The 21,484-nt window shown below is 53.3% G+C and overlaps 2 protein-coding genes across 11 annotated transcripts in view; both read right to left on the bottom strand.

Annotated features, from left to right (window-relative positions):
- ERGIC3 (ERGIC and golgi 3) overlaps positions 1-20,623 on the bottom strand; it is a 35,002-nt gene extending 14,379 nt beyond the window's left edge. For 3 of the 5 annotated variants that reach the window (XM_040608397.1, XM_040608398.1, XM_040608399.1), the window contains exons 1-2: positions 20,448-20,623; positions 1,021-1,128 (exon numbers count right to left, since the gene is read on the bottom strand). In XM_040608397.1, the coding sequence (XP_040464331.1) occupies positions 1,021-1,128; positions 20,448-20,604 (265 nt within the window). In that variant the 5' untranslated portion in view covers positions 20,605-20,623. Of the gene's footprint in view, positions 1-161; positions 211-1,020; positions 1,129-11,967; positions 12,017-20,447 lie in introns of those variants that run through there. The other 2 variants (XR_005829897.1, XR_005829895.1) reach the window with 2 other exon arrangements.
- On the bottom strand, positions 5,327-15,412 carry LOC121094575 (translin-associated factor X-interacting protein 1-like). Of its 6 annotated transcripts, XR_005829887.1 has the most exons (5): positions 14,360-14,372; positions 9,525-9,533; positions 8,873-9,003; positions 7,406-7,512; positions 5,327-5,574 (listed from the first exon to the last, which is right to left on the bottom strand). XR_005829887.1 is itself a non-coding variant. In XM_040608395.1 (3 exons), the coding sequence occupies exons 1-3, from the start codon at positions 9,050-9,052 to the stop codon at positions 5,355-5,357; spliced, it is 507 nt and encodes a 168-aa protein (XP_040464329.1). In that variant the 5' UTR covers positions 9,053-9,289; the 3' UTR covers positions 5,327-5,354. The 6 variants fall into 6 exon arrangements, 1 of the variants encoding a protein (XP_040464329.1); XR_005829888.1 differs by lacking the exons at positions 9,525-9,533; positions 14,360-14,372 and adding an exon at positions 15,364-15,412; XR_005829889.1 differs by lacking the exons at positions 9,525-9,533; positions 14,360-14,372 and adding an exon at positions 9,653-9,691.
- Positions 20,624-21,484: the final 861 nt, after the last annotated feature.

The raw sequence follows: 21,484 nt of genomic DNA on the forward strand, positions 1-21,484 counted from the left end.
CTGTACCGCCACCGTTCCCTAAGCAGCGGCTCGGCGCACGCCGACAGCGGTGACGGAGGACGAGCTTAAGGCAAAAAGCCAAAAGCAAACCCCTCAAAGGCCAGAACCGTTCTCAGGAACACAGGAGTTAAGCCTAAAAGCGGTTGAAAGCTGCCTCCTACCTCTTCCCCCTCCGACACCGGCACGTTTCCTCGCGATCCCTTTTCGCAAACAAAAGACGGATGCCTGCGGCATCAGCTTCGTCCCGAAGCACCACGATGCGCTTGCTGGCTACACGCTCTCTTCTGACAAGGCTGACAGCTTCTCCGCACACGACAGCCGAGGCCCTGTGAAACACGAGGAAGGCAAACACCGGTAACGTCTCGCAGGGGTCAGGAGGAAGTCAGGATGCACTCCATTCGGAGCCCAACGCGTTACCCAAAGGAATAACCCCAGCAGAACAAGAGGCAGGAACGGTCGGCAGACAGGCAGACAACATGCACGGCAGCGATACCCACGTCAGACTTGCAGGGCGCTTCCAGTCAGCCCGCTGCCGCGGCTCAGGCCGGCGGCTGGGGGAAAGACAAAGCCCCGCGCAGAGCTGCGGCGGCTGCCCGGGCAGCCCAGAGGCGGCGGGGGGGGCGGCAGGTCGCCGCGGGCCGACCCCTCCCTCTCCCGGGCCCCGCCAGGCCGCCACAAGCGGCGAGCACCGGGGCCGCCCCGCCGCCGCTCCTCGCCTCCGCGCTGAGGTAGCGGCGCAGCCCCGAGAGACAAAAAAAACCCCAAAAACCAGCCCAAAATAGGCAGCACCGTGAGGAGCCCGCTGACCGCCGTCGCTGCCGGGGGAGACGAGAACGGCCGGCAGCCCCGCCGGTCCCGGGCCGGGCCGGGCCGGGCCGGGCCGCCCGCCTCAGCCCGCCCGCCGCCGGCACCAGGCGCTCCCCGCCGCGGCCGAGCGCCGGCCCGCCACATCCCCCCCCCCCCCCCCCGGCCCCCGCCCGCCCGCCCGCCCGCCCGGCCGCCCTCAGGCCGAGCGCTCACCCAGCGCGCCGCCGCACGTCCCGGCCCGAAAGTCTTCCAGGCTCCCGGCGAAGGCTCCGCACCGCCACAGCCACTCCAGCGCGCCGCGCGGACCGGAAATGAGCCCACTTCCGGGGCCGGGCCGGGACCGGCGGGCGTGGGCGGGGCCGGCGGGCGTGGGCGGAGCCGGCCGAGGAGGGGCTGGCGCTCCCCTTCTGCGTCGGGCCGGGAAGGGGCTCGGTGCCGCCGCGGGCTCCTCTGAGCTCGCCCCCGTGTCTCTGTGGGGTTGGTGGAGCGCTTCTGCCATCTGGCGAGAAAAAATTGCGTAATGCAGCCGCCGGGTTGCTGGAGCGCTGCTGCCCTCCAGCGAAATATATTTGGGTACTGCAGCCGGCCCTGTTGGTGGAGCGCTGCTGCCATCTAGCGAAATATATTTGGGTACTGCAGCCGGCCCTGTTGGTGGAGCGCTGCTGCCATCTAGCGAAATGTAATTGGGTACTGCAGCCGGCCCTGTTGGTGGAGCACTGCTGCCATCTAGCGAAATATATTTGGGTACTGCAGCCGGCCCCGTTGGTGGAGCGCTGCTGCCATCTAGCGAAATGTAATTGGGTACTGCAGCCGGCCCTGTTGGTGGAGCGCTGCTGCCATCTAGCGAAATATAATTGGGTACTGCAGCCGCCCCGTTGGTGGAGCGCTGCTGCCATCTAGCGAAATGTAATTGGGTACTGCAGCCGCCGGGTTGGTGGAGCGCTGCTGCCATCTAGCGAAATATATTTGGGTACTGCAGCCGCCGGGTTGGTGGAGCGCTGCTGCCATCTAGCGAAATATATTTGGGTACTGCAGCCGGCCGGTTGGTGGAGCGCTGCTGCCATCTAGCGAAATATATTTGGGTACTGCAGCCGGCCCTGTTGGTGGAGCGCTGCTGCCATCTAGCGAAATGTAATTGGGTACTGCAGCCGGCCCTTTTGGTGGAGCGCTGCTGCCATCTAGCGAAATATATTTGGGTACTGCAGCCGGCGCTGTTGGTGGAGCGCTGCTGCCATCTAGCGAAATATATTTGGGTACTGCAGCCGGCCCTGTTGGTGGAGCGCTGCTGCCATCTAGCGAAATATATTTGGGTACTGCAGCCGGCGCTGTTGGTGGAGCGCTGCTGCCATCTAGCGAAATGTAATTGGGTACTGCAGCCGGCCCTGTTGGTGGAGCGCTGCTGCCATCTAGCGAAATATATTTGGGTACTGCAGCCGCCCGGTTGGTGGAGCGCTGCTGCCATCTAGCGAAATATATTTGGGTACTGCAGCCGGCCCTGTTGGTGGAGCGCTGCTGCCATCTAGCGAAATGTAATTGGGTACTGCAGCCGGCGCTGTTGGTGGAGCGCTGCTGCCATCTAGCGAAATATATTTGGGTACTGCAGCCGGCCCTGTTGGTGGAGCGCTGCTGCCATCTAGCGAAATATATTTGGGTACTGCAGCCGGCGCTGTTGGTGGAGCGCTGCTGCCATCTAGCGAAATATATTTGGGTACTGCAGCCGGCCCTGTTGGTGGAGCGCTGCTGCCATCTAGCGAAATGTAATTGGGTACTGCAGCCGGCCCTGTTGGTGGAGCGCTGCTGCCATCTAGCGAAATGTAATTGGGTACTGCAGCCGGCGCTGTTGGTGGAGCGCTGCTGCCATCTAGCGAAATATATTTGGGTACTGCAGCCGCCCTGTTGGTGGAGCGCTGCTGCCATCTAGCGAAATATATTTGGGTACTGCAGCCGGCCCTGTTGGTGGAGCGCTGCTGCCATCTAGCGAAATATATTTGGGTACTGCAGCCGGCGCTGTTGGTGGAGCGCTGCTGCCATCTAGCGAAATGTAATTGGGTACTGCAGCCGGCCCTTTTGGTGGAGCGCTGCTGCCATCTAGCGAAATATATTTGGGTACTGCAGCCGCCCGGTTGGTGGAGCGCTGCTGCCATCTAGCGAAATATATTTGGGTACTGCAGCCGGCCCGGTTGGTGGAGCGCTGCTGCCATCTAGCGAAATGTAATTGGGTACTGCAGCCGGCGCTGTTGGTGGAGCGCTGCTGCCATCTAGCGAAATATATTTGGGTACTGCAGCCGGCCTGTTGGTGGAGCGCTGCTGCCATCTAGCGAAATATATTTGGGTACTGCAGCCGGCGCTGTTGGTGGAGCGCTGCTGCCATCTAGCGAAATATATTTGGGTACTGCAGCCGGCGCTGTTGGTGGAGCGCTGCTGCCATCTAGCGAAATGTAATTGGGTACTGCAGCCGGCGGGTTGGTGGAGCGCTGCTGCCCTCTAGCGAAATGTAATTGGGTACTGCAGCCGGCGCTGTTGGTGGAGCGCTGCTGCCATCTAGCGAAATATATTTGGGTACTGCAGGCGGCCCCGTTAGTGGAGCGCTGCTGCCATCTAGCGAAATATATTTGGGTACTGCAGCCGGCCCTGTTGGTGGAGCGCTGCTGCCATCTAGCGAAATGTAATTGGGTACTGCAGCCGGCCCTGTTGGTGGAGCGCTGCTGCCATCTAGCGAAATATATTTGGGTACTGCAGCCGGCCCTGTTGGTGGAGCGCTGCTGCCATCTAGCGAAATATATTTGGGTACTGCAGCCGGCCGTGTTGGTGGAGCGCTGCTGCCATCTAGCGAAATATATTTGGGTACTTGCAGCCGGCGCTGTTGGTGGAGCGCTGCTGCCATCTAGCGAAATGTAATTGGGTACTGCAGCCGGCCCTTTTGGTGGAGCGCTGCTGCCATCTAGCGAAATATATTTGGGTACTGCAGCCGCCGGGTTGGTGGAGCGCTGCTGCCATCTAGCGAAATGTAATTGGGTACTGCAGCCGGCGCTGTTGGTGGAGCGCTGCTGCCATCTAGCGAAATATATTTGGGTACTGCAGCCGCCGGGTTGGTGGAGCGCTGCTGCCATCTAGCGAAATATATTTGGGTACTGCAGCCGCCCGGTTGGTGGAGCGCTGCTGCCATCTAGCGAAATATATTTGGGTACTACAGCCGGCCCTGTTGGTGGAGCGCTGCTGCCATCTAGCGAAATGTAATTGGGTACTGCAGCCGGCGCTGTTGGTGGAGCGCTGCTGCCATCTAGCGAAATATATTTGGGTACTGCAGCCGGCGCTGTTGGTGGAGCGCTGCTGCCATCTAGCGAAATATATTTGGGTACTGCAGCCGGCAGTGTTGGTGGAGCGCTGCTGCCATCTAGCGAAATATATTTGGGTATTGCAGCCGCCCGGTTGGTGGAGCTCTTTTCTGCTATTTTGTGACTTGTGTTGGAAGTGCCTGGCCCCAGGTTCTAATATTAAGGCAGAAAGTCCCAGGACCTCGTACCTCTGGGTGGCACATGCTGTGTCACACCAGCTGTGGTGCCTTCCCGCTTTACAAATGCAATCAGTTTTGGCAAGTTTACAAAACTAATGCTTTATCAGGAAGGTGTCTTTGGGTTTCAGCTTACCCCTTTCTACTTTTCATATGCCTACATCGCAAGAAAAAGAAAGGGTTTTGCTTCTCAGGTTTGCTCCAGTTACTTGGCAATTCAGGCATGACCACAGCAGAGCTGTTTTCCTACAGGTTTTTTTGTTTCCAGAACCCTCCCTCCCCTCCCTAGAGAGGGCTATGTGCAGGGCATAGCGGACACTATGAGTAGGGACAACTGAGTAAAGTTACCAAAGGGCACGTGGTGCCTTCCTTGAAGCAAGTGACCGATTTCAGTTTTTCTATGCTTGGATGACTTTTGCAGCTCAGAGTTTGGTTAAATCTACTCGTGGGGCAGCACCCGAACATCTGTCCAGTGATTTCATACTGGACAACAGCAGCCACACCAAGACAAAAGTCTCCTCGGGGACAGACATGATAGCAAACTTCATGTGGGCTGAACTCACCTTTTGCTTGCAACTGGCACCTTATTTTGCAAAGGAATCTTTGAAACCCTCTTTCTTTGAGACAAGGGACTGTAAGGGCCAAGGGCCAAAGCAGCCACGCTGCAGCCTGGAGCCTGATGGTGGCTTCTCAGGTTCCAGCAATGGCTGTGGAGCACAGCTCTTGTGTCACCAAGCAGAGCGCCTGACACCCTGAAGTGCCTCAGTGCCCTGGGGGTGTGAAGCCTCTGTCTGGGGATCAGGCAGCCTCCCACCACAGGTCTTGCTGAGCTAAAATGACTCTGCAGAGGCTGTAAAATTGTCTTGGAGTGCTGTGCTGCTTAAGATGAAAGTGCTTCCGATAGCTCAAGCTAGCCCACCCTCTCAGCTCTTACAAGCTGTACCTCCATATGCAATGGGAAGAAGTATTTAACGCAGTAACTCCAACTCTCGGCTTGGCACCCAAACCTGTAGATCAAACAGTCCATTTATTCTTATTATTGGAAGTCTCCTTCCTCCCCTCCAAAGCCGGTCGTGCTTCCCTCCCTGGGCGAGGGCCCTACTTGTCTCGCATTTCCAGCAAGCAGCCTCTCCAGTGCAGTTTCCACAGGCACATCTTCCTGGTCTGGCAGGCCAATGTAGGTATCTAGCGTCTGATCGTCGATACTGGGATCAATCGCACAGAAAGCTGTCTTCAGATCATCTGCCTTCCCCTCTCTGTTCCAAAACAACACAGTTGTTACCGAAATCTCGGAATGAAGAACTTATCGACACCAATGTGATGTAGATAAGCAGACACTTCTTTACTGACGGCCGGGTGCGTGAGCGAGTCCTCTCACGATCAACGCACGCCAGGTCTCAAAATCAGACACCATATATAAAACTTATTCATACATATTCATTAAGTATTCATACATAACCATGATATTTCCCGTAAATCATTAACATATTCTCCTCCTATATCCGATTCTGCGCAGTAGAGCTTAGAAAGATCCAGAAATGGGTCTGGGGTATGATTTGGGTAGGTGGTATATGAGTTGGTGGTCGCGATCTCCCCCTGCAGGAATTACCTTTTACTAAAGTTCACGGTTTCTTGGCAGGTAACTACAAGCTGTTCCAGTCGACTCTCCCCAGTTCCCATTAATCCTACATTCTGACATCTCAATATACTTTCTATATACAGAAGACTAGTTAAATACAAAAAAAACTTTCAAACCCTAAATTATTACTTAAGCTTCAACAATGATTCCAACCCATTCTTCTGGCCTTAGTACAAAATGTACAAAGGGTCTCACAACTACTTTTACTAAATAATCATAACTTTCTCCAACATATATTTTTATCCTCCTATATCTCTATTCTATAAAATAACTCTATAAAATCAGATAATCAAACCAATAAAATCAACTGATCTCAGCTCTTTAACAAATTGACAACACAGTCACCATTACGTTGTGGTATGTGAAAAGAACATTTACTTACTTGTGTCACAGTGAGAATCCATGTTGCCCGAAATGCAGAGCAGAGATGTCTTTTGATACAGTCATCTCTGCCTCTACTAGTATCCTGTTGTTAAATACATGTGCAATAAAGACTGGTGAATGCTAAACTTCAAACTGAACGGAAGTTAAGAAATCTTAGATTCATGATAACCTGGGAAGACCTTAATTTCACTCTATTGTGCATTGATATCCCTTATTACAGAACTGTACCTCTTGCTAATTCAGTGTCCACGTTGGACAGGATTTCACTTCACAGGCACCTGCCCACCTCTGGCGTTCTCCTTGGTGCTCCTCGGTGTGGCACCGGACTTTTTTTCAATGCAGTAATTGCCTCTTGTTTTGAGGTGGAATTATTTCTCAGATTTGCTCTTCCCACTCCTCAGAACCAGTCTCTGAAGATGTACAGGATTTTACTGCTATTTTTGGAGAGCTGAGGAGTGTGGATAACTGGCTAGCTGAAAAAGTTCACATAAACATAGTCTAGCTGGCTGGACAAAAATGCACATCGCTCTCAGCTTATCTGAAGTAAAGCAAAAATACACTGTCTTTGGCTGTTCTTGTTACACAGCAACAGGAAGATTTCGGTGGGAAAAGAATGTTGCAGGTGGGAACAGATAACTACAGAAGAGAAACTAGGGGTGGGCTTGGTATTTAGGCAACTAACCAATAATGAGCTTAACTTCCGTAATATGTATGAGCTAATTATAACAAGGCATAAAAGGTGACTGTAAGGTACAATAAACGAAGTCTGCTGATCACTCATATTGAGTGACTGTGTCTTCCCTCCGTCGCGACAGAGGAGCACTGTACTGAAGGGGATTATTGGTACAACTGATCTCTGCTCGCTGTCTGCCATACCAAAGTTCTTTGGGTTGGGGACTGCTGCTTGCAGTGTTCCGCCAGGTCTTGGCATTCACTGCAACGGGCACAGCTCTGTAGCGCAGGGAGCCCTGCGCTGGCCACGCACACTGCGTCCACTGCGGGGTTCCCTCTGCATGTGCGGTCCTGAGATACTGTCCCCATCAGCCCCTTCCCTCCATACTTACAGTAGATCTCCCAGCTTGTTCTTCAGCTGGCTCAGATACTCCTGCTTCTCCCTGACATCCTGGCTCCGGGGCTTGGCCACGAAAGCTTCAGCGCTCCCCTCCTCCTCCTGAAAGAAATTACAGCTGTGTTAGCACTGAACATGTGTTCCGGTCTGCATAGGAGCTGCCTCTCAATGTGCATGAAAATAACTCGGCTCTCCTAGAAATGGAATTTCCGTGTGAAAAGTGGAAATAAAGAGAAAGAATATGGGAAAAACTCCCATCACAGAAAAGGCACAAGCTTGCACTGCCGTTGTCTGCAGAGGGCCTTCAGGTGTTAGAGCTTGCGGTGGGCACTCCAGCTTTGTTAGTCTGATAAACCTAGCTAGTCTAATAAAACTAATTTAATCCCATTCTCCTGAAAAGGAAAGAGCCAATCCAAGAACTAGTTTATGCAAGCAGGCACAGTACTGAAGACCTCATTGACTACATATCCTTATTCAAAGAATTAAACTGACGTTACTTAAGTTTTAGGGATTAAAGCAGAGATTTAATTAAGGATTACATTTGTTTTAGGGATTTAGGGATTAAATTAGGGATAGGTCATTTGTGTGGGTCTCGCAGTACTACAAAACACATCTGTCAGCACCTTTGCAACTTGTCTCGAGTGCTCCAGGGTGGAAAAAACCAGGACTCTCTGAGAGGTTCTGCCCAACAAAACCAGAAAAGGAAAGATCTTCCTTGGAAATACCTTTCAGGAATGGCAGGGAAAACAGTTCAAGCTTCTGGAAAGGCTGAGGAAAAGATGTCGAAGGATCAAAGAAATGCTACTCTATTCCCAGAGAGAACCTCTGGATACAGTCGTGCTTAGTATGATGTGAAGAATCCTTGCAACGCGTCCTTGTGCCTGTATCATTGCCTGCTTCCCATGTGCTGGGGTGCGGTACAATGGGAAATTGTGAGTTGAATGAACTTCCTCATGCCACAAGAAGCAGTCATTCCTTGCTATGTAGTCTTGCTACTTAGTCATTCTAGTGCTTGTCTGAATTAATCTAATCAGCAGAGAAGTAACCCGGGAAAACCCAAATACTGCTCTGCTGGACACTTCCCGGTCACGGCCGCCAGTACCGGGGCAGGGAGAGGGGAGGAGGATGAGGCTTTTCAGCAGCAGGAAGCTGTTCCTTTGGCTTGGCCATACAGTGCAGCATTAGCAGGGGCTCGAGCCCACTAGAAATACCTGCATGTCTGGTGGTTCACGTGGCATCATTGTAAAGTGTGGCTACTTCAGCTATGTCTTCAGTATGCTCACTGTTTCAGCTTTTCTAGTGCACCTGAGTTCTCCTGGCTTTAAAGTTTTCAGTGTTTACACTAAGAAGGTGGTGAATATTGAAGACACTGGCCATGAAAGTAATTATCCCACCTTCCTAATGGGTATTTATTACCAATTAATCTCAGAGGAAACAAGCAGTGCAGAAAGCTTCCATATACCCATGCAGGGAAGCCATTTCTCTCTCTTAGAGCTCCCGTTGCTATTTCTTCCAGAAGCACATCCACCAGCTGACTGCTGGTCTTCCCCTCAGCCAGAGAACCCCACTGGTCAGCTCCGCCTGGAATCACCTCTGCAACAGCAAAAAGACACTGAGCTGCTAGGAGAATGTGCCCACACATACTGGTTTTGTGTGAATCTCACTAGGAGCCTAACGATATATACAGATCTCCAGGCATTTGGTTGGTCTCCTAAGCTGTCTAAGGCAAAACGGAACACCCTGCAAGCACCTCTCAGGCCACTCCTAAAAGCCTAGGAGAAAATGGGGTGTTGCAGGTGGGGTTAGGGGCTGGGGTTAGGGGTGTGGGAAAATCACCCTGAGGTGGGGGGGAACTCGAGAAAATTGCGTCCTTACGGAAGCACGGTATTACGGAAAGCTTTTTTTAGGGTAGAATACAGCTATAGCCTCGAGGACGGTCGGCACGCACACAGCCTGTACCACCACCGTTCCCTAAGCAGCGGCTCGGCGCACGCCGACAGCGGTGACGGAGGACGAGCTTAAGGCAAAAAGCCAAAAGCAAACCCCTCAAAGGCCAGAACCGTTCTCAGGAACACAGGAGTTAAGCCTAAAAGCGGTTGAAAGCTGCCTCCTACCTCTTCCCCCTCCGACACCGGCACGTTTCCTCGCGATCCCTTTTCGCAAACAAAAGACGGATGCCTGCGGTATCAGCTTGGTCCCGAAGCACCACGATGCGCTTGCTGGCTACACGCTCTCTTCTGACAAGGCTGACAGCTTCTCCGCACACGACAGCCGAGGCCCTGAGAAACACGAGGAAGGCAAACACCGGTAACGTCTCGCAGGGGTCAGGAGGAAGTCAGGATGCACTCCATTCGGAGCCCAACGCGTTACCCAAAGGAATAACCCCAGCAGAACAACAGGCAGGAACGGTCGGTAGACAGGCAGACAACATGCACGGCAGCGATACCCACGTCAGACTTGCAGGGCGCTTCCAGTCAGCCCGCTGCCGCGGCTCAGGCCGGCGGCTGGGGGAAAGACAAAGCCCCGCGCAGAGCTGCGGCCGCTGCCCGGGCAGCCCAGAGGCGGCGGGGGGGGGGGGGGCGGCAGGTCGCCGCGGGCCGACCCCTCCCTCTCCCGGGCCCCGCCAGGCCGCCACAAGCGGCGAGCACCGGGGCCGCCCCGCCGCCGCTCCTCGCCTCCGCGCTGAGGTAGCGGCGCAGCCCCGAGAGACAAAAAAAAAAAAAAAAAAAAAAAAACCAGCCCAAAATAGGCAGCACCGTGAGGAGCCCGCTGACCGCCGTCGCTGCCGGGGAGACGAGAACGGCCGGCAGCCCCGCCGGTCCCGGGCCGGGCCGGGCCGGGCCGCCCGCCTCAGCCCGCCCGCCGCCGGCACCAGGCGCTCCCCGCCGCGGCCGAGCGCCGGCCCGCCACATCGCCCCCCCCCCCCCTCGGCCGCGCCCGCCCGGCCGCCCGGCCGCCCGGCCGCCCTCAGGCCGAGCGCTCACCAGCGCGCCGCCGCACGACCCGGCCCGAAAGTCTTCCAGGCTCACGGCGAAGGCTCCGCACCGCCACGGGCGCGCCGGCGCGCCGCGCGGGCTGGAAATGAACCCCACTTCCGGGGCCGTCTGCGTAGCCCGTACGTGCGAGGCCGAAGCCCCGCCCCTAGGGGTCAAGCCGTTTCCGCGCACGGGCAAAAGCGGAATTGCGTCATACGCATGCGACGCCGCCGGAGACCCCGCCCCCTTTGGCTTCAAGCCGGCACTGCGCATGCGCTGCCCTTAGTTTTGCCAGTACTCTTTCTGCGCATGCGCAGAAGCGGCATTGCGTCATAACCAGGCGACGCCGCCCCAAACCCCGCCCCTTTGGCTTCAAGCCCGGTCTGCGCATGCGCTGCCCTTAGTTTTGCCAGTAACCCTTCTGCGCATGCGCAGAAGCGGCATTGCGTCATACGCACGCCACGCCGCCCCAAACCCCGCCCCCTTTGGCTTCAAGCCCGGTCTGCGCATGCGCTGCCCTTACTCTGCAGGGCGGCGCTACTGCTGCCGCCTGGCGAAAAAAAATGGGTACTGCAGCCGGCGCTACTGCTGCCGCCTGGCGAAAAAAATTGGGTACTGCAGCCAGCCTAGCTAACACACTGCGCCCTTTATTATACGAATGGAATCGAGAAGGGAACTCTGCCCACGGCCCGGCTTCACATCTCGCTGGATCAAGTTCTTCCAGTGAACATATTCAATTCGACCAGTCTAGAGAAAAAGAGAAAAAAAAAAAAAAAAAAAAAAGAAAAAACAAAAGAATCACTCGAGAGACAGGGCATACACTTTTTTTTTCCTTATCAAAACACCAGCAACATTGCCTTAACGATAAAAGAGGCAATGAAACCTTTTCTTGTAAAACGTAAGGGCATTACAGAGAAGGTAATTCGACAGACAATACATAAACCTCTCCAGCTCTTTCCCCACGTCTATTTGACATTCCTTTCCAAAAACTTTCTCGGGTGAACGTCTTTTGTCTTTGAGCAGTGCGACAGGCGGTTTGCAAACGGCACAAGTCTCTGCTTTTTAAAAATCAATTCAGACTCTGTAATCACTTTAGACGGGGCACTTTGTGTTTCAGAGAAACAAAACCAACGTTGAGTCTTTCCTTGAACGACACAGGCCCGTTCACCTTTACATCAGAGAAACAACGTATGTGGTTCCGATCTCTCAAGGAATCTTTATTTTCCAACAGACTGCACCGTCAAGATCAACCAAGCAGTTTCCTACCGTTTCGCCAGCGAGCAAGAGGACTGTCTCGAGACTAAGTTTCCTCGAACAAACACCCAAGAGATCTTCAAGACTCGGTCCAAACGGCTCCGTCACCGTGAAATCGTAGTCCCCTTCAGCTCCACACCGCTTCATTCTGGGAACGCCCCCTAGAAAAAAAAGAAACGGTTTATTCAGTGTAACGATTCGACTGGTATGCAAGCCTTCAAGGCTCCCAAGACGAAGTCTAAGAGGGTCAGGACCGTGAATGTTTGTACTCGCAGTGAAGCTCAACATCTTATGCAACCCTCAGCCAAGACAAAGGTGAAAAACTCACCGGCGCCGAACGTTTCCTCATCTGTAAGCTGCCCATCCTTAGCATGCAGGACTCCAAATTCAAAATTCACAGGTCCCGGAGAAAGAAAACCAAAAACTACAGGACAAACAGACAATCAAACAAAAGACCTCAAATAAGGACTCCTCTAAGGACTGTTATATACATCTTTTGTATACGACCTACGCACGGCAACATACGCTTCGTGCCAGCTCCATTACATGCTCAAGTAGCAGATACCTCATACACCGCTTTCCATCACAGATTACGATTTTTTGATGACATTACTAAAGTTGGTCACCTATTAGTGTGATAGGTTATGCCAGTGCCTGAAATGATTTTCGATCTCAGACGTTGCACAGAAACGCCGCAGTTTTTCACTGCAATAAGCAATTGATATCTAAGTCGGTATACGTCACCGAGCGAGTGCTAGGAGTGAAAAGTTTACATTTGCCTCTTGCTCTTCGACAGCCAATAAATCCCGTAAACAAAACAACATCTTTAGCACACCGGTACCGAAGACACAGCGCAACCCCCCCCGTTAATGTACTCCTGTATTTGTTCAATTTCAAAGGAGCCACTTCAACTGACAAAGACAGCCGATTTTCTACCTGTAACTCTACTCCTCATTATTATCCTGCTACAGAAAGAAACAAACCGCTAGCATTTCTACGTAACGACTTATTTTTCCAGAAAAGAATAAAAAGCCACAACCGACCAACCAAAAAAAAACCCCAAACAGAAAGAAAACAAACAAAAAAAAAACCCCACTCAAAAAAAAAAAAACCCCAAAAAACCACTCACCTCCTACCTTCTGTGTCCCAGGATGAAAAGTTTCCTTCGGGTTCTTCCCAAATTTGTCATGACCCACAGGACTGAAATGCAAATGAAAAACTGCTTTAGAGGAGAGCAAGCATACACCTCGACTTAAACCATGAACTGGCTGTAGTTGGAACAAAACAAACAAACAAAAAAAAAACCCACTCAAAAAAAAAAAAAACCCCAAAAAACCACTCACCTCCTACCTTCTGTGTCCCAGGATGAAAAGTTTCCTTCGGGTTCTTCCCAAATTTGTCATGACCCACAGGACTGAAATGCAAATGAAAAACTGCTTTAGAGGAGAGCAAGCATACACCTCGACATTAAACCATGAACTGGCTGTAGTTGGAACAAAACAAACAAAAAAAAAACCCCACTCAAAAAAAAAAAACAAAACCCCAAAAAACAACTCACCTCCTACCTTCTGTGTCCCAGGATGAAAAGTTTCCTTCGGGTTCTTCCCAAATTTGTCATGACCCACAGGACTGAAATGCAAATGAAATACTGCTTTAGAGGAGAGCAAGCATACACCTCGACATTAAACCATGAACTGGCTGTAGTCGGAATCGATTGCGAGAAGAATCGTTCAAAGAGCCTTGCTGACGTGGAATTTTTTGCGGGAGAGCCATTTATTTCCCACACGCCTAACCGCTGAGACTTCTTAAACTTCTTTTTGATTTTAAAAACAGAAACAACTAGGACCCTGCACGGAGATCACTTTTAAGCGTACCGTATTTACTATAGAAAGCACAGAACTTTATTCCCTCGTCCTTCGCTTCGGCTTTATACATAACTGTCGTGAGCGTTTTAGGAAGACTCAGTAACCTATCCTATTTCATAAGCTTCTCTTCCATCCCTTTGAAAACAACTCCAGGCACGTCAAATGAAAAACGAGCTGCTCGGCATCAGGCTCGTACCCCAAAGATCCACAAGCAAGATCAGCTGCCTCGCCCAACGGAAAGCCCTCACGTATAGCATTTCTTCCCAACTCGTGTTTCTACGTGACTGTCATTTTCGCCCATTTTTTTTCCCCTACCATGAATTTCCGGAGCTGCGCAGCACGCCACGGAGTGCCAAATGCAGTCTGTCTGAGGCACACCGAGCTGACACGGAGGTCACATCCGATGCGCCTTTCCACCATCGCTTACGCTAGGCCCCCACGCCGACAGGATCTCCTGTAGTTCCCTTCGAAAGCAATTAAAAGGCTGAGTTTCATTTAATTGACAAAAAAGCAGGTTTACCGTGCAGCTGAAATCCGTTGACATAGTCGGTACCGAAACTCACGCTGGCTGTGAACGGGCTGAAATGGCAAAGGACCATCAGCCAGGCCCGAGGGAAGGCTCAAAGGCTGTACAAGCTAAAGAATAGCCAGGGAAGGGATTTTAGTCCGAGCCCAAGCGGGCAAAAGGAGATGACGTTAGTCCTGCTGCCTGCAGGTGTGTGGGAAAATCACCCTGAGGTGGGGGGGAACTCGAGAAAATTGCGTCCTAACGGAAGCACGGTATTACGGAAAGCTTTTTTTAGGGGAGAACACAGCTATAGCCTCGAGGACGGTCGGCACGCACACAGCCTGTACCGCCACCGTTCCCTAAGCAGCGGCTCGGCGCACGCCGACAGCGGTGACGGAGGACGAGCTTAAGGCAAAAAGCCAAAAGCAAACCCCTCAAAGGCCAGAACCGTTCTCAGGAACACAGGAGTTAAGCCTAAAAGTGGTTGAAAGCTGCCTCCTACCTCTTCCCCCTCCGACACCGGCACGTTTCCTCGCGATGCCTTTTCGCAAACAAAAGACGGATGCCTGCGGTATCAGCTTGGTCCCGAAGCACCACGATGCGCTTGCTGGCTACACGCTCTCTTCTGACAAGGCTGACAGCTTCTCCGCACACGACAGCCGAGGCCCTGTGAAACACGAGGAAGGCAAACACCGGTAACGTCTCGCAGGGGTCAGGAGGAAGTCAGGATGCACTCCATTCGGAGCCCAACGCGTTACCCAAAGGAATAACCCCAGCAGAACAAGAGGCAGGAACGGTCGGCAGACAGGCAGACAACATGCACGGCAGCGATACCCACGTCAGACTTGCAGGGCGCTTCCAGTCAGCCCGCTGCCGCGGCTCAGGCCGGCGGCTGGGGGAAAGACAAAGCCCCGCGCAGAGCTGCGGCGGCTGCCCGGGCAGCCCAGAGGCGGCGGGGGGGGCGGCAGGTCGCCGCGGGCCGACCCCTCCCTCTCCCGGGCCCCGCCAGGCCGCCACAAGCGGCGAGCACCGGGGCCGCCCCGCCGCCGCTCCTCGCCTCCGCGCTGAGGTAGCGGCGCAGCCCCCAGACACACAAAAAAAAAAAAAAAAAAAAAAAAACAGCCCAAAATAGGCAGCACCGTGAGGAGCCCGCTAATCGCCGTCGCTGCCGGGGAGACGAGAACGGCCGGCAGCCCCGCCGGTCCCGGGCCGGGCCGGGCCGGGCCGGGCCGCCCGCCGCCGGCACCAGGCGCTCCCCGCCGCGGCCGAGCGCCGGCCCGCCACATCCCCCCCCCCCCCCCCTCGGCCGCTGCCCGCCGGCCCCCGCCCGCCCTTCAGGCCGAGCGCTCACCCAGCGCGCCGCCGCACGTCCCGGCCCGAAAGTCTTCCAGGCTCCCGGCGAAGGCTCCGCACCGCCACGGGCGCGCCGGCGCGCCGCGCGGGCTGGAAATGAACCCCACTTCCGGGGCCGTCTGCGTAGCCCGTACGTGCGAGGCCGAAGCCCCGCCCCTAGGGGTCAAGCCGTTTCCGCGCACGGGCAAAAGCGGAATTGCGTCATACGCATGCGACGCCGCCGGAGACCCCGCCCCCTTTGGCTTCAAGCCGGCACTGCGCATGCGCTGCCCTTAGTTTTGCCAGTACTCCTTCTGCGCATGCGCAGAAGCGGCATTGCGTCATACGCATGCGACGCCGCCGGAGACCCCGCCCCCTTTGGCTTCAAGCCGGCACTGCGCATGCGCTGCCCTTAGTTTTGCCAGTAACCCTTCTGCGCATGCGCAGAAGCGGCATTGCGTCATACGCATGCGGCGCCGCCCCAAACCCCGCCCCCTTTGGCTTCAAGCCCGGTCTGCGCATGCGCTGCCCTTACTCTGCAGGGCGGCGCTACTGCTGCCGCCTGGCGAAAAAAAATGGGTACTGCAGCCGGCGCCACTGCTGCCACCTGGCGAAAAAAATTGGGTACTGCAGCCAGCCTAGCTAACACACTGCGCCCTTTATTATACGAATGGAATGGAGAAGGGAACTCTGCCCACGGCCCGGCTTCACATCTCGCTGGATCAAGTTCTTCCAGTGAACATATTCAATTCGACCAGTCTAGAGAAAAAGAGAAAAAAAAAAAAAAAAAAAAAAAGAAAAAACAAAAGAATCACTCGAGAGACAGGGCATACACTTTTTTTTTCCTTATCAAAACACCAGCAACATTGCCTTAACGATAAAAGAGGCAATGAAACCTTTTCTTGTAAAACGTAAGGGCATTACAGAGAAGGTAATTCGACAGACAATACATAAACCTCTCCAGCTCTTTCCCCACGTCTATTTGACATTCCTTTCCAAAAACTTTCTCGGGTGAACGTCTTTTGTCTTTGAGCAGTGCGACAGGCGGTTTGCAAACGGCACAAGTCTCTGCTTTTTAAAAATCAATTCAGACTCTGTAATCACTTTAGACGGGGCACTTTGTGTTTCAGAGAAACAAAACCAACGTTGAGTCTTTCCTTGAACGACACAGGCCCGTTCACCTTTACATCAGAGAAACAACGTATGTGGTTCTGATCTCTCAAGGAATCTTTATTTTCCAACAGACTGCACCGTCAAGATCAACCAAGCAGTTTCCTACCGTTTCGCCAGCGAGCAAGAGGACTGTCTCGAGACTAAGTTTCCTCGAACAAACACCCAAGAGATCTTCAAGACTCGGTCCAAACGGCTCCGTCACCGTGAAATCGTAGTCCCCTTCAGCTCCACACCGCTTCATTCTGGGAACGCCCCCTAGAAAAAAAAGAAACGGTTTATTCAGTGTAACGATTCGACTGGTATGCAAGCCTTCAAGGCTCCCAAGACGAAGTCTAAGAGGGTCAGGACCGTGAATGTTTGTACTCGCAGTGAAGCTCAACATCTTATGCAACCCTCAGCCAAGACAAAGGTGAAAAACTCACCGGCGCCGAACGTTTCCTCATCTGTAAGCTGCCCATCCTTAGCATGCAGGACTCCAAATTCAAAATTCACAGGTCCCGGAGAAAGAAAACCAAAAACTACAGGACAAACAGACAATCAAACAAAAGACCTCAAATAAGGACTCCTCTAAGGACTGTTATATACATCTTTTGTATACGACCTACGCACGGCAACATACGCTTCGTGCCAGCTCCATTACATGCTCAAGTAGCAGATACCTCATACACCGCTTTCCATCACAGATTACGATTTTTTGATGACATTACTAAAGTTGGTCACCTATTAGTGTGATAGGTTATGCCAGTGCCTGAAATGATTTTCGATCTCAGACGTTGCACAGAAACGCCGCAGTTTTTCACTGCAATAAGCAATTGATATCTAAGTCGGTATACGTCACCGAGCGAGTGCTAGGAGTGAAAAGTTTACATTTGCCTCTTGCTCTTCGACAGCCAATAAATCCCGTAAACAAAACAACATCTTTAGCACACCGGTACCGAAGACACAGCGCAACCCCCCCCGTTAATGTACTCCTGTATTTGTTCAATTTCAAAGGAGCCACTTCAACTGACAAAGACAGCCGATTTTCTACCTGTAACTCTACTCCTCATTATTATCCTGCTACAGAAAGAAACAAACCGCTAGCATTTCTACGTAACGACTTATTTTTCCAGAAAAGAATAAAAAGCCACAACCGACCAACCAAAAAAAAACCCCAAACAGAAAGAAAACAAACAAAAAAAAAACCCCACTCAAAAAAAAAAAAAACCCAAAAAACCACTCACCTCCTACCTTCTGTGTCCCAGGATGAAAAGTTTCCTTCGGGTTCTTCCCAAATTTGTCATGACCCACAGGACTGAAATGCAAATGAAAAACTGCTTTAGAGGAGAGCAAGCATACACCTCGACTTAAACCATGAACTGGCTGTAGTTGGAACAAAACAAACAAAAAAAAAAAAACCCCACTCAAAAAAAAAAAAAACCCCAAAAAACAACTCACCTCCTACCTTCTGTGTCCCAGGATGAAAAGTTTCCTTCGGGTTCTTCCCAAATTTGTCATGACCCACAGGACTGAAATGCAAATGAAAAACTGCTTTAGAGGAGAGCAAGCATACACCTCGACATTAAACCATTAACTGGCTGTAGTTGGAACAAAACAAAAAAAAAAAAAACCCCACTCAAAAAAAAAAAAACAAAACCCCAAAAAACAACTCACCTCCTACCTTCTGTGTCCCAGGATGAAAAGTTTCCTTCGGGTTCTTCCCAAATTTGTCATGACCCACAGGACTGAAATGCAAATGAAATACTGCTTTAGAGGAGAGCAAGCATACACCTCGACATTAAACCATGACCTGGCTGTAGTCGGAATCGATTGCGAGAAGAATCGTTCAAAGAGCCTTGCTGACGTGGAATTTTTTGCGGGAGAGCCATTTATTTCCCACACGCCTAACCGCTGAGACTTCTTAAACTTCTTTTTGATTTTAAAAACAGAAACAACTAGGACCCTGCACGGAGATCACTTTTAAGCGTACCGTATTTACTATAGAAAGCACAGAACTTTATTCCCTCGTCCTTCGCTTCGGCTTTATACATAACTGTCGTGAGCGTTTTAGGAAGACTCAGTAACCTATCCTATTTCATAAGCTTCTCTTCCATCCCTTTGAAAACAACTCCAGGCACGTCAAATGAAAAACGAGCTGCTCGGCATCAGGCTCGTACCCCAAAGATCCACAAGCAAGATCAGCTGCCTCGCCCAACGGAAAGCCCTCACGTATAGCATTTCTTCCCAACTCGTGTTTCTACGTGACTGTCATTTTCGCCCATTTTTTTTCCCCTACCATGAATTTCCGGAGCTGCGCAGCACGCCACGGAGTGCCAAATGCAGTCTGTCTGAGGCACACCGAGCTGACACGGAGGTCACATCCGATGCGCCTTTCCACCATCGCTTACGCTAGGCCCCCACGCCGACAGGATCTCCTGTAGTTCCCTTCGAAAGCAATTAAAAGGCTGAGTTTCATTTAATTGACAAAAAAGCAGGTTTACCGTGCAGCTGAAATCCGTTGACATAGTCGGTACCGAAACTCACGCTGGCTGTGAACGGGCTGAAATGGCAAAGGACCATCAGCCAGGCCCGAGGGAAGGCTCAAAGGCTGTACAAGCTAAAGAATAGCCAGGGAAGGGATTTTAGTCCGAGCCCAAGCGGGCTAAAGGAGATGACGTTAGTCCTGCTGCCTGCAGGTGTGTGGGAAAATCACCCTGAGGTGGGGGGGAACTCGAGAAAATTGCGTCCTAACGGAAGCACGGTATTACGGAAAGCTTTTTTTAGGGGAGAACACAGCTATAGCCTCGAGGACGGTCGGCACGCACACAGCCTGTACCGCCACCGTTCCCTAAGCAGCGGCTCGGCGCACGCCGACAGCGGTGACGGAGGACGAGCTTAAGGCAAAAAGCCAAAAGCAAACCCCTCAAAGGCCAGAACCGTTCTCAGGAACACAGGAGTTAAGCCTAAAAGTGGTTGAAAGCTGCCTCCTACCTCTTCCCCCTCCGACACCGGCACGTTTCCTCGCGATGCCTTTTCGCAAACAAAAGACGGATGCCTGCGGTATCAGCTTGGTCCCGAAGCACCACGATGCGCTTGCTGGCTACACGCTCTCTTCTGACAAGGCTGACAGCTTCTCCGCACACGACAGCCGAGGCCCTGTGAAACACGAGGAAGGCAAACACCGGTAACGTCTCGCAGGGGTCAGGAGGAAGTCAGGATGCACTCCATTCGGAGCCCAACGCGTTACCCAAAGGAATAACCCCAGCAGAACAAGAGGCAGGAACGGTCGGCAGACAGGCAGACAACATGCACGGCAGCGATACCCACGTCAGACTTGCAGGGCGCTTCCAGTCAGCCCGCTGCCGCGGCTCAGGCCGGCGGCTGGGGGAAAGACAAAGCCCCGCGCAGAGCTGCGGCGGCTGCCCGGGCAGCCCAGAGGCGGCGGGGGGGGCGGCAGGTCGCCGCGGGCCGACCCCTCCCTCTCCCGGGCCCCGCCAGGCCGCCACAAGCGGCGAGCACCGGGGCCGCCCCGCCGCCGCTCCTCGCCTCCGCGCTGCGGTAGCGGCGCAGCCCCGAGATACAAAAAAAAAAAAAAAAAAAAAAAAAACCAGCCCAAAATAGGCAGCACCGTGAGGAGCCCGCTAATCGCCGTCGCTGCCGGGGAGACGAGAACGGCCGGCAGCCCCGCCGGTCCCGGGCCGGGCCGGGCCGGGCCGGGCCGCCGCCCGCCGCCGGCACCAGGCGCTCCCCGCCGCGGCCGAGCGCCGGCCCGCCACATCCCCCCCCCCCCCCCCTCGGCCGCTGCCCGCCGGCCCCCGCCCGCCCTTCAGGCCGAGCGCTCACCCAGCGCGCCGCCGCACGTCCCGGCCCGAAAGTCTTCCAGGCTCCCGGCGAAGGCTCCGCACCGCCACGGGCGCGCCGGCGCGCCGCGCGGGCTGGAAATGAACCCCACTTCCGGGGCCGTCTGCGTAGCCCGTACGTGCGAGGCCGAAGCCCCGCCCCTAGGGGTCAAGCCGTTTCCGCGCACGGGCAAAAGCGGAATTGCGTCATACGCATGCGACGCCGCCGGAGACCCCGCCCCCTTTGGCTTCAAGCCGGCACTGCGCATGCGCTGCCCTTAGTTTTGCCAGTACTCTTTCTGCGCATGCGCAGAAGCGGCATTGCGTCATAACCAGGCGACGCCGCCCCAAACCCCGCCCCCTTTGGCTTCAAGCCCGGTCTGCGCATGCGCTGCCCTTAGTTTTGCCAGTAACCCTTCTGCGCATGCGCAGAAGCGGCATTGCGTCATACGCACGCCACGCCGCCCCAAACCCCGCCCCCTTTGGCTTCAAGCCCGGTCTGCGCATGCGCTGCCCTTACTCTGCAGGGCGGCGCTACTGCTGCCGCCTGGCGAAAAAAAATGGGTACTGCAGCCGGCGCCACTGCTGCCACCTGGCGAAAAAAATTGGGTACTGCAGCCAGCCTAGCTAACACACTGCGCCCTTTATTATACGAATGGAATGGAGAAGGGAACTCTGCCCACGGCCCGGCTTCACATCTCGCTGGATCAAGTTCTTCCAGTGAACATATTCAATTCGACCAGTCTAGAGAAAAAGATAAAAAAAAAAAAAAAAAAAAAAGAAAAAACAAAAGAATCACTCGAGAGACAGGGCATACACTTTTTTTTTCCTTATCAAAACACCAGCAACATTGCCTTAACGATAAAAGAGGCAATGAAACCTTTTCTTGTAAAACGTAAGGGCATTACAGAGAAGGTAATTCGACAGACAATACATAAACCTCTCCAGCTCTTTCCCCACGTCTATTTGACATTCCTTTCCAAAAACTTTCTCGGGTGAACGTCTTTTGTCTTTGAGCAGTGCGACAGGCGGTTTGCAAACGGCACAAGTCTCTGCTTTTTAAAAATCAATTCAGACTCTGTAATCACTTTAGACGGGGCACTTTGTGTTTCAGAGAAACAAAACCAACGTTGAGTCTTTCCTTGAACG

Source organism: Falco naumanni, chromosome 10 (assembly GCF_017639655.2).
Source record: "Falco naumanni isolate bFalNau1 chromosome 10, bFalNau1.pat, whole genome shotgun sequence".
NCBI classification, from domain to species: domain Eukaryota; kingdom Metazoa; phylum Chordata; class Aves; order Falconiformes; family Falconidae; genus Falco; species Falco naumanni.

Excerpts from the sequence above, each read along its gene's own strand:
- LOC121094575 (XM_040608395.1), bottom strand. The coding sequence starts at position 9,052 with ATGTGTGGGCACATTCTCCTAGCAGCTCAGTGTCTTTTTGCTGTTGCA. Across the intron at positions 7,513-8,872 it reads GAAATGGCTTCCCTGCATGG|GAGGAGGAGGGGAGCGCTGA; the intron begins GTATATGGAAGC and ends AATTTCTTTCAG. Across the intron at positions 5,575-7,405 it reads AACAAGCTGGGAGATCTACT|AGAGGGGAAGGCAGATGATC; the intron begins GTAAGTATGGAG and ends GTTTTGGAACAG.